Raw genomic sequence first — 12,889 nt, forward strand, 5'->3', positions numbered from 1 at the left:
CTCTGCCACCTTGGCAGCAGCAGGGGTGCTTTTGGTTTTAGGGTTTTTGGGCTGATTCTTGTTTTCCACCGGTTTCTGCACCTCATAGATGCGGGTGGCTTGCTCAATGACCCAGTCTAAAGATCATTTCTCGTGAAAATCTCTCACGAGCTGGGTCATTATGTATTTGGGGAGAGCATGGAAAAATGTGTTGATGGATTCTCTGCTGTCCGTGCGCACCCTTCTGGTGGTCTGCGCAAAGGCACGCTTCAATTCTTGCACGAATTCTTGTGGGGCCTGATCCTCCCCACATTGCAAATTGTAGGCTGCCTTGCGAGCCTCTTGGGGATTTCTATGCACCGCCCTATAGGTGGACCATCTTGAATGATTTTGGTCCTCCAGCCCCGCAAAGAAACTAGAGTATTCTGGGGAGAATGTCCATTTGACATACTGAATGCCGCTACTGCTGTCCTTCAAATGGAAAGTCTCCATCATTTGCTCATAGAGCTCCAAGTGTTCCCAAACAGAATACTTGGCGTTCTTGTGATAACGGGTGATGACACTCCTTATGGCCTTGATCTGCTTTAAGGGGTCCTTAAGCAAGGCCCTTTTTTGCCTTATTGGCCTTTTTGGTTCGGGTAACCCTGGTCCACTCATCCTCTGACTCGGAAGCACTGCTCCCAGAGGTGCCCGTCTGATCTTCCAGGCTCTCCAGGATTCTGCGAGCCTGGGAATGGCTGGCAGAATGTGGGGACCTGGTCTCCTGTGTTCTGGGCCGCTCAGAGGAGTCTTCAGATCCCTCCTTGCTGTCAGGATTTGATGGGTACCCCCCCCCCCCACTGACCTAACTGGGCAGAGGTTTTCAGGATGCCCTTAGTGGGCCTACTCTCCTGGGGTTCCCCACTAAATTGCACTGTGCTTAGGTGCCCATACCCGGATGCCCGCCCATCCATTCCTGGGAGGTAAAGGCCTATGAACCCCATACTTTTGGCCGGATGGTAATCTGTCCTCCCTGTGCTCTTGTGCGCCAGGGGACATGGGGGTGGCAGAATCCAAGGACTGGGAGAGATGAAGGCCTCTGGTACTTGGGCTCCTGAGGTTATGCTCAGGTGTTTCCCTTTTCCAGCGAACTTCATCTCTATCATACCCTGCTCCCTGTTGCAATGCAAGAGCCTGCGCTTTCAGTTCCTCAGTTAAGGCCTTACTAGACTCTATCAGTCTCTCCTGCATGGCTACCTGTTGCTGGAGCGTATCATTGTGCTGACAGAGAGCCTCATTCTCTCTCTGTGCCTCCTGATTGGTCCTGGAATACTGGGCCAGTCTTTGCTGCAGGAGGGTTACCTCCTGAGTCCCGTCCCTACTGGCCTGCTCCTTTCTTGCCAGAGCATCATCCACCCTCCTGGTGTGCTCTAACAAGTTCTGATGCTCTTTTTGGAGGTCACCCAGCCCCTGGAGGGCCAGGTGATTTTCTTCCATTTTCCTTTTTAAATGGCAGACTTCCTGGCCTAAGGTATCCCTTTCCTGAGTAAGAGCCTGCATCTGTGCCGCCAGGTCGTCCCTCTGCCGCTGAAGGGCACCAGCTTTCTGGCGCTCTTCATCAAACTCTGCCTGGGTATCCAGGTCTTTCAAAATCATTTTATTGCTTTCCCCTTTCTCTCTGTCTAGTTGGATTTGCAGGGTGGCTACCTGCTCTGTGCATGCCCTGTTGAAATTGATCTGTTGCTCCAGCTTTTTCTGGCACTGCAGTAAGGAGTCCAAACTGTCTTGGTGCTCCTTCTGCAAAGCCAGAATTCTGGTATCCTGGTCAGCCTTTTCTTGTTGCAGGATATCCATATCCTCCTTCGTTTTAATGATGTATTGTCTATTCTCGTTTTCTGACTCCTGGCTTCTGCTCAGAAGAGACCAGGTCAGATTGGGCCTTTTCTAACGCCATCTGTTGCCTATTTGCCAGATCTTGGCCTTCAGCACATTTGTCCTGCATGGCTCCCATATATAAATACAAATATGCCGCTATCCTGGCAATCTTATTGTGTTCATCTTTGGCTTTAGGAGCCATATATAGTTCACTCAGGGCCACATGTAAGGGACCCTGATCTCTCCACATATCTGACCCAGTTGTAGTGACCTGGCTTCTGCTCAGAAGAGACCAGGTCAGATTGGGCCTTTTCTAATGCCATCTAACGCCATCTGTTGCCTATTTGCCAGATCTTGGCCTTCAGCACATTTGTCCTGCATGGCTCCCATATATAAATACAAATATGCCGCTATCCTGGCAATCTTATTGTGTTCATCTTTGGCTTTAGGAGCCATATATAGTTCACTCAGGGCCACATGTAAGGGACCCTGATCTCTCCACATATCTGACCCAGTTGTAGTGACCTGGTGTGTGATCGCCTGCAACCATACATTTTGGTCCTGTTCAGACCATTCACCTCTCACAAACAGTTTATGTCAGAGGTGCTCCCTAGCTATCTTCATATCTACCAAGGTCGTCATTCTGGAACTTGATTTCCTTCCTGACTTACAGAAGTTTGTATTTTATTTTGCAAAACAGACCGTTTCCTTAGAGCGTTCCTTTGAGGGGTGTTTTTACAGTGTAACACGGCGTGGTGATCCGACAGAATTTATATATTCTGTCAGTTAGCACACTGTATTAATCTGCACAAGTGATAGATCTAATCCAGAATCCCCGGCTACGAGCCCCCACTCTGTTAAAGACTCCAATCAAGCAGTCCCACTAAGTCAGTGCCTTGTCTGGGATTGCTCAAGGGAAGCCCTTATTTATATATTTTTATGACAAGTTATAATCTGGATGATGAACCCTTGTATCACGCCCCTCTCTTAGAATCCCCCCTGACCCCACTGAGCCAAGAAGTATGTTTGTTTTGCAAATTAAGATTTATTTGAAAAATTAAACAATAGATATATATCACACTTTATAATAAATTAATATTTGATATCACACTTAGACATATGACAGTGAGTGATCAACAATGGATGATGCGATACTAGCACACTGGTTTAACTACTTAGGAGTAGGATAAGGTAGCTGAGAATGCGTTATATGTACAAGGAAATGCAAGGTGGAAAAGAAGCAACACAGGAATAAACTTGATATGATTTCAGCAAAACATAATATGATCACTTTTCCTCTTTTGGCAATTCACCCCCCCCCCCCTATGCAATGTAAGGAGATGGAAGTAACACACACAGTCTTCAGGAATACAATCACAGTACAATATGAATTCAGTTCCCCCCTAGCAGGCTTAGATCACAAGGATGATTTTAAACACAGGCAAAGTACTTAAAGGGTGGTATGCAAAGAAGGGAAAAAATATACTCAAATTGCTTTTAATTCCCTATAGGAGGTTCAGGGTGAGTGAGAGATACTTTAAATCAGTTCAGGCCAGCCCTATCAATGATTCAGGGATGGTTATCAAGTTGAAAACAGAATTCCGTGATGGAAGCAACAGACAAATGTTTTTACCCGTGGCTGGAATGAAGCAAAATGTCAAATCGCGGCAATTTAGTCGTGTGCGTCGAGCGCTACGGAGGAAGTATAAGGAGATTTTGGGAAGGTAGTTTTTCAGAAATTAAATTTTAAAGTTTCAAAATGACAGATGACAGTTTTGCAGCTTTGAATCAAAAGAAGGGACACGATTTCTAAGATGCAGTTCTCAATAGGTTAAAATAGTTTGAATTAGATTATTTTAAACTAAGAGATTGGGTTTTGCACAGTTCTGGCTGAGTACTCACACTATATTTTGGACAGGAATGCGACTTCGTCACGGATCGGGTCAGGATTGGCTGCAGTTCTCTCGCCACTGGGTACTGGTTCTGCGCACAGCGATTTGGGTCAGCTCTCAGCGATCTGGTCTGGGTCTGGTCTCTCTGGATCTCTGGTCTCTCTGGATAATTCTGCCTTCTGGGTCTGCTACCGGTTCTGGCAGGTTCTTGGCAAAGAATTCAAACAGCTCGCCCGGCTGTGAATAGTTTGGTTGGGTTTTGAGGCCTGCTGAAGAGAACTCAGCTTGTGGGTTAGGCATTTGCTTTAAGTTCTGGAGTCAGAGTTCTAAGTTCTGGTCTCTGTCTAGCTGGAGTCAGTCTGGATCTCTGGATGTGAAGTCGTCTGTCAGCGTGCTCCGCAAGGAAATGGAAATTGAATCCCCCTACCTGTCCTGCACAGTCTCCTTTTATGTGTTTAGAAAGTGGGTGGGTCGGCTCATTCTGTATGCCCAACCCTCTCAACTTATCATTGGCCAGTTCCTCCTCTCTCCCTTGATTGGGGGAACTAGGTTGTGAGTCAAAGTGATGAGGTAGGTATATGGTCAGAGGATCCTCCCCTTGTCAAATTGCACACAAATCTATTTCTGATCCAAATACATATTTATCTGTGTACCATTTTTCTAATATTATATGTCCAGTTAACATATTTTCTGTAGCACCAAACCATCCGATCTCGGTCTTTGTAAGATGTTGTGTCCACTTATGACAGAATTCTGCCCTTTTCATCCAGATAACGACCTCTAAACCTTTCCAGATTTTACACAAATGTGCACCAGGGATATGGGTTTCAGATGATAAAGTGTCAGATATTTAACATGCATACATTTGGAGTACCAACCTTTTTTCTGCTACTATCCCCAAGAACATACCACAGAGTCCTAACACCTCTTAAAATGTGCACAGAAAAATCACAAGAATGGTGATGTTATTTATATAATTTTTACAAGTCCGCACTACGAATTATCCATCTTTTTAAAATTATGCTCTGGCCCCGAGGGGCGTGGTTTTCCAAAGCACATGGTGGAATTTCTGGTTTATCCACTTCCCCCAAGCTCAGCTTGCTCACAGATGCAGTGCCCCACCCCGTTTCCTTCCAAGAGGAAGCCATTTACGACCCCCCTAATTTAACATTTGCCTGGGCCAAGGACAGTGCTTTGTTTAGTTTCCTGCAGTCCCCAGGTGCACCTCCCCTAATTCAATCAGAGAGGTGTCATCTCCTTTTGGCAGGGGCAGCAGAATGCAGCCAGGCCTGGGAACACAGCTGCTGATCAAGTTTCAACTCCTGTCGGGGGTAGTTGCCGGGCAGAATTCACTCTCTTCAAACCAGGCTTCAGCCAAATGTCACTTTGGTTTCCAGTTTTCCACATTAAAACCAAACTTGCAATTTGTACACATGCAGCTAGAACGCTGATTCTAAGTTCAAAACTATGACATTTAACAGTTGCAAACTATGTGACACTCAACAGTAGGTCAGAGTGCCAGAACAGGAGGAGAGGTGAGGGACAAGGCTGGCAAGGACTCAAAGGTGGACAAAAGAAGAGATGAACAGGCAAGTAGTAAAACAGCAAGGCAGAATCTGACTAGCAGGGAGCAAGCACAAATGCGACAAGGAGCGGGCTCCGACAGAGACTAGTGCCGGGAGTGTTCAGATGCAATCTCAGACTAACACGTGGCGCTTAATAACAGGAATGGGAGGAACTTTGTTGATGCCAACTTCCATTGTCCCTGTTGTCAAGGGAGATTCATGCAATTTGCTATTCAATAAAGTTTGAAGCAAGTGATTGGGAATTGTGAGGGCATCCAGGAGTGGACTGGCCTATCAGGAACTCTGGAGATTTCCCCGTTAGGCCTTTGCACCCTGGGCCTCGTTTGTGTGGTATTTCTAAATGTCCCCACAGGAAAAGGGTTGAGATGGATGAAAACGTGTAATATGGGGCCACTTTTAAAAATTATTTCCAGGGCCTCTTTTGGCTCCCAGTCCACCCCTGAGGGCATCATAACATCGGCATCAGTGTCGTTGTACATTGTATATAGGGTTTCCCACTGCTCAGCTGCCTTGTTAGGGGCATGTTACAGAGACTTCTTCAATGGGCCTCTGGAGATGCAGGTGCAGTCATAAAGTAACTTCAGCATGGGTCTCGGGTAAATATGGCCACTGTGGATGGGCCTCTTTCCGTAGGCCAATGAAAATTGTTTACTGCTCTTGCAAGAATTTGTGTAATTGCAGAACCCAAAGAAAAATGGCCGCTGCCAGGATAATCCAATGAGGTGGGCCTGAACAGGAGGGTCGAGCCTTAGAGCCACTCTACTCCAAGTGTTCCTCTTCTTGCCCAGCATCAAGACTCTTCCCAATTTTACGGCGCATGTGTGGCATGCATCTCACAGGGCACGCGGTTCTGTGTGAAAACACTGCACTTACTTACCATCAGCCACTGTTTAAGAAGATATATTTTTTTTAAGTCTCAGAATACTTCCCACCATATTTTCATATCTTACGGGGCCCACGGCATCAGGAGCAAGTAATTTCTGGATCCCATTCTTGATCGCCCTAGTAACAGAAAGTGTACTAATGCCGAACTCGCGCAGAAGCCCCGAGTAACTCCTCCTCCTGCTTCTCCTTGTATATCCCATGCCCCACCCCATGCATTACGTCAGAGCCAGGCTAAACATAGATTGTATGCAATACACTGAAATGCTAGGATGTGACTTGATGCAGTTTAAAGACGCTAAAGGAGGGCAGGGAAATAGCACAGAGATAGCAAGAAGAAGCAGGAGTGACTAGTGCCACACAATCCTTCCATACACCTGGGCCTATCACACGCCCCCAGAGACACCTTACCCCCAAATGGACCGCTTATTGTTTACTTACTCTTCATCCAGTGTGGCATTTGGGGTGTTTGTGGGCAGGAAAACCTTCTCACTAGCATGAAGACCTACTTGAGACATTTCCTGTGGAATGTAGCTCCATTCACCAGTGTCCAGAAAAGCTGAAAAATTAGGATCTTTTGAGTCTGAAAACACACTCTTCTTGTCGTCCTTTCCTAATACTCTATGGTTCTTTACAGGTGGTGGGTTTGAGTGGGATGACGACTTCCCACTCATGCCGGTGGCGCCCTCCTTCACTCCCTCATTGACTTCTGTTGGCTCCGCCCTGCCCGACACAGCAGCCGCGCAGAAGCAAGTCCTGCCCATCCACTTCTCGCGCTTCACCGTGTCACCTGCCGCCGTCTCCAGGTTCTCCATCACGCACGTGTCTGACTCAGACATGGAGTCGGCCGGAGGTGAGAATTTGGAGGGGTAATGACTGGTGTGCTTGGGACTTTGCTTAAAGCAGAACCTCATTATATGTATGGAGTAACAGTACATACAAGCAGCATTGCAGTAAATGCCTCCTATTGCTAAAGCGCATGCAATCCCACCACCGTCTTTACCATTACCACAATACCTGCAGTGAGGTCATTAGTGGGAGCAGGAGCCAGCCAATGCTCTTAAGGCTGTTGGAATTATTGTGGCTCCTGTGCATTGATGTAATGTGCATAGCTACAATGACAAGTGTTATTGTAGTGTCCACAAACCACCGTGACAGTCTTACTTAGTTGTGCGCAGACTTCATGTCATTCTACTTATAGTGTAGTGTGCATGGTTGTGATGTCAGTTAGTGTTGTGGTGTGTATGTTTTAAGGGCAAGTTGCTGGATTGTACTTGACATTGATGCCGCAGTTGGTTTTGTGTAGAATATATTGTATACAGAGCTGAAATGTCAAATATGCTGTGTACACTGTTGTGATGCCTCCTATCACGTGTCAGTGTTTGTGTGCACATGCTTGTAGTTTCACAGTTGACGTCATGTCGCACGGTTACGAACACATTCCTGATATCCCTGTGTTGGTACAGCTAGAATACTGTGTGGTGCTTGTGTAGAAAGATGGAATCCCGGCTATGATGTTGTGTACATTGCTGCAATGTCAGAATTGCTTTTATGATTTGTATTGGCTAAGGATCAACAGACAACGCAGGACTTGTAAGATAGGATTCACTTGTAAGATGGGATTCAAACAGGTTTATTTTATAACACAAACAGCCCCAGGGTTTAGGGTGTACTAGGTAAGTGAATGAGGGGGCTTCATAGAAATCCAAAAGGGGAACATTCCAGCATCCGACTTGAAAAAGAGTTCCTTGAATGTTGCAGTCCTCCTCTTTAAAGGGTCACTGCAAATCTTTGAAACCTTGACACAGTACAAGCTGGTGGGCAGCCTGGGATACACACCCAGGAAAAGGGTGATGAGACAAAGGGGAAGTGTCTAACGAGATGGGGCTGATGAACTTTGGAGCCTATCTCCTCCGGCCCCAACATCATGTGGCGGGGCAGAGACGCGTGGGACCCAACGTCTCCTCAAGCTCTGCTCCTAACCTTAGCATGGAACCTCGTATACCTGTAATGTCAGAGTTCTTGTGGTGTGCATAGCTATGATGTCAAAGTTGCTATGTACAGATATGTCATATTTTGCGTGTATGACAGAGTTGCTGTGGTGTGCATGACTGTTAAATCTGACATGTTGTTCTTGTGCACACAGATGTGATCCATGAGTTCCTATTATCTACACCCCTGTGAACAGCTACACTTTTAGAGTTGCTGATGCGCACTCTGCTGTTTCAGAGTTGTTGTTTTCTTTAAATCTGTGATATTAGAAATGCAACTGTGTGGAAAGGTTTGATGCCCGAGTTACATGAATAGACTATTATGTACAGTGTGTCGGAGGCAGAGCAGAGCAGAACAGAATTTCACCTTCCACTTAAGTGAAATGAGATTACACGAAGAGACAGGGTGGGCAGGACTTCCATTCATAATGACAAGTTTTCGAATAAGTAGATGGACGTACTATACTCTCCCAATAATGTACACTAGACCTGACCTTCACCTTCCAGTGAACCGCTGTGTGAATGGATGAAGAGCACAGCGGAGCATGCCCTCACCGCCTTGTGCCGCACACTTGCTTTGGTTAGAGAATAGGTACAGTCCTTTGCCTCCCAGTTAAACACACTGGAATTGGAGGGAGAGAAGGGGTAGCACAGAGATTTGATGGAGAGGATAAGTGGTAGACCTTTATTTCAGTATGAGAGACCTTGGGAACGATCAAGGAATAGGTTCTCAGCTCCCAAGAAAATACATTGGGATTAGGGCGCTATGCAGCTGAATACACATTAACCAGAAGAATTGCATTTTGGTAGTGCTCTTTCTGATATATACAATCTGTCTTCACCAGATTGGCCAGTTAAATGGCTCCAGTCTGCTATTTAACTGGCCAATCTGGTGAAGACTGACTGGATCTGTGAACCTTTAACCAGCCACCATGGAGCATCAGAGCGACTTCAGCATAACTCGGTCACTATGCAGTGGCATACAAATTATATATATATATATATATATATATATATATATATAATTTGTATGCAACACCAAGACAGTTATGGTGGATTTAGAAAGGTTTGAAAAAAAACTTTTCACCTGAAATGTGAAAGTAGGAAAGTCCATTTGAGCCAAGTTACACATTCCACAACACCACCTATTAGCCATCGCTGGAAGTTCACCTCTAGTGTTCTGAGCCATAACAGCAAGGCATTGTGGGTATGCAAATTTTCTCAAACGCAAACCTTTTTCTCCAGGAAATTGTCTTTGTCTAAGAGGGCAGTGCTACTTTATAGATAGCTTAATCAACACAAGACAGCCATTTGCAAGGCTGCTAGGACAACTACTACCTGGTTCACTCTTTTTAGGGATCATCAGTGCAGTATAGTCCTGACAGCCTTGTGGTTGGAGCATTTGGTCATGTTTTCACAACTGCAATGATGTTCCCTTATAAGTGTGAAACCAGGCATGTAGCTGTCCTGGCAGCCTTGCAAATTTCTCTTTTGGGTTGATTAAGCTATGTGTAAAGTATAAAGTAGCACTGTGCTCTTAGACAAAGACAATTTCCTGGAGAAAAAGGTTTGCATTGGAGCTAATTTGTATACCCACAATGCCTTGCTGTTGTGGCTCAGAACTGGAGGTGAACTTCCAGCAATGGCTACTAGGTGACGTTGTGGAATGTGTGACTTGGCTCAAATGGACTTTCCTACTCTTACATAATTTCCACACAATTTTACAAGCTCCACACAGAGCCCGGAGAAATGGTAGGACTAACATAATTTCCGGCACAAGGAATTTGCAAGCAATCGCAATAACTAAATACATCAAGGGAAGAGTGGGTGGATGAGGAATCTGTGGGAAGAAAATTACTTGCATTAGAAAGAGGATTATCAAAGGTAATTTGTTCTTCTAATGGATACCTTCCGCCCACACCTTCCTCATCGTGTAAAAGACTCCCAAAGTATTACAAACGCAGGATGGTGGGTAGTGACTGCGAAGACCTGATACCCTCAAACAAGAAACTACAAGATAGATCAAGCAAATCGGTCGTTCTGCCCTGGCACCCTATGCAGATTGTAAGCTTTGGCAACAGTATGACGAGGCCCAGCAAGAAGTGCCAGGCAGATCTACTGCCAAGCCAAAGCAGCTGCCTGGCCCCAGGATGAATGGACTCGGGTACCTTCCGGGACCTCTTTGAGTAATGAGCTCATAATAGGATTCGGCACATGTAGCAATACAACTGTAAACAAAAGGTTGTTAGTCAATACTGTACTCCTTCGATTTGGAGACAGAGAAGGCAGGGGCTCTCTTTAAATAGATGTCAAGGAGAGGAGGTGAAGGGGAACGCCACAAGATTCATCTTCTGGGAGAGGCACAACTCCAAGACCCCTCTCAGCAGAAAGGAAGGCCTGTGCTTCAAAGTCCCTTTCTCTGTGGAGAAGAGCAGAAAAGGGGGACCCACGGGAAGTGTACACAGCCCACTCAGGAATTGATTGTGCTGAGGATGAAGCTCTACATTCTGAGGAGTCTCAGTGGGCAAGAATGCATAGGCTGAAAGTGGGTTAACATAAGACATGTTAATGAGCTAGTTTCATGAACCCAGACGGTGACCACAAAGTTTTTAAAAAACGAATCCTTTCAAAAACTGCTGTGATGAATTTGATGTCATCACTCCTTTCCCTGAGGCACCCTCTCCTCATGTGGCCAGGGGACAGCAGCCACTACCTGATCTTGACCCTGGGGACGGCTATTTGTGGAAGCACCACATGGGAGGGCGATCCTTGGGGACGGGTGGAGGACATGACATCATCAGGTGACATATGGTATCCCCCTTTCCCTTTTAGGGATATTCCCTCCATTCCTCATGCCTCATGGCATACTGGCATAATCCCCATTTACAACTTGACAAGTCTACTGACAGTACTCCTCAATATCAGATTACAAACAAAGTGACACAAACTGAGACAAGGAAGCGGCAAGGAGCATTGATGATTACTCGCAATGAAAACCAACACCAGCAGTCTAATAGTTGGAAGAATCAGATTATCCGGACATAGTTTAAAACCATGGCGGGAAGCTAAGTATGGAGTGTCTCGTCTTCTTAATCGGCTGTGGTGAGGACTGCCGAGCAGCAAGATCAGTACTATGGTGGCTGGCGGCAGCACAGGAGATGGAGTGGCAAGGCGGAACGAGACGGCAGCCCAGTGGGCGATGTGCCCAGTGAAGCTCTGTTGAGGCTGCAGCGAGGTGAAAGGAAGCAAGCAATGCTTCCTGACATCCAATGGAGCTGGGACACCGACCGAGGACTGGAGGACGCCTGACGGAGGAGCCTGCAAGGTCAGAGAGACACAAGAACCGGAGAAGCACCCTATTCGGAGTCGGGGATGTGGAGAGAGTGCAGGAAAGCAACTGGTGGGCCCAGTGAAATAGTTGGGACACCAAAGCACTGTGCAGCACTGCATCGGAATCCCTAGACCGTTGGACTGGGGTCAGAGACCCACAGTACCAACTTGAGGAAGACCACGTGTATAAAATGAACTGCATAAAGAAAGTCCTAGCTGAAGAGTATACCAGGCAAAGCCAAGGGTGTAAAGTGAACTGCACAAAAAGTTCTGGCAGGAGTGTATACCAAGGAAGACCATGCTCTAAGGATGCTGAATTGCAGTGAATGTGGATAAGAGAGAACCGGGCAGGAGAGTATACAAGGCTTTTTACGAGTTTGGGACCTGCATCCACATTTTATCAAGAACTATATGAAAAAACCTGGCAGGAGAGTTTACCAGGTGTTGTTTTTGTGAGTCAGAGAATCCCAAGGAAGATTCATGCTCTTAAGATTTTTGGATTACGATGAATGAGAAAAGGACCTGGAGAAGGAAGTAATTTCCCCTGGAGCAAATTGCAACACCAAGAGGAGGGGAGTTATCCTCTTGGGCTACAAAGAACTTGGTTATTATTTTGAACTTTTGTTTTTGTGGAGAGAAACCTGGAAAAGGGAGTCATTCCCTGGAACTGTGAACATTATCCATTTGGAACTTTTGTTGGATTTATACCTTTTTGTTGAACTTGAACATTTGCACACTTTTTAAGTCAGAGACATTACTCGTAGCACCTTAGAGTTACTGTTAGAGGGTGAGGCCTAGGATAGGATTTCGGACACAGGACATGTTTGCTTTGGACATCTTGACGCAGGGCTGCCTTCTCGCTCTGCCTTGCCGCTCCATCTCCTGCGCTGCATTCAGACGCCGTACTACCGATCTCGGTGCTCAGCTGTCTTCACCACATCTGGGTAAGAAGATGAGACACTCCATACTTCTCTTCCCGCCATGGTTTTAAACTATGTCCGGATAATCTGATTCTTCCAGGCCCTTAGTTTTTGTTGAGGTAGGGAAGTGCATCCTAGATTTGGGACAGTGAGGCATTTTCCAACCCCTTTATTATTTTATAAAGGTTTATGGTAAAACAGCATGAGTCTTCTGTATCCGCGTCTCATTCCTGGCTCCTCACAGTGGATTAAAGTCAAAATAATCAAATAAAATGCTTGTGTAGTTGTCCTTTTAAAACACCCAAGTACCCTTTTTGCTGGGCTAACATTAGGCGACTCCTGGCAGCGAGCGCCACAAAAATTCCAAAACATCTGCCGGGGGCTCAATGACAGGTCAACCCCAACTAGAAAATGTTATCCGTCGGCTGGAATTAATAGTCTTTGTAGAAAGCCTG

General features: G+C 46.0%; 1 protein-coding gene across 4 annotated transcripts in view; it reads left to right on the plus strand.

Annotated features, from left to right (window-relative positions):
- AATK (apoptosis associated tyrosine kinase) overlaps positions 1-12,889 on the plus strand; it is a 618,216-nt gene that overhangs the window by 578,154 nt on the left and 27,173 nt on the right. For all 4 annotated transcript variants that reach the window (XM_069655173.1, XM_069655172.1, XM_069655174.1 and 1 more), the window contains one exon: positions 6,831-7,046. In XM_069655173.1, the coding sequence (XP_069511274.1) occupies positions 6,831-7,046 (216 nt within the window). The remainder of the gene's footprint in view (positions 1-6,830; positions 7,047-12,889) is intronic.

Source organism: Ambystoma mexicanum, chromosome 3q, assembly GCF_040938575.1.
Source record: "Ambystoma mexicanum isolate Mex_15411 chromosome 3q, UKY_AmexF1_1, whole genome shotgun sequence".
NCBI classification, from domain to species: Eukaryota; Metazoa; Chordata; class Amphibia; order Caudata; family Ambystomatidae; genus Ambystoma; species Ambystoma mexicanum.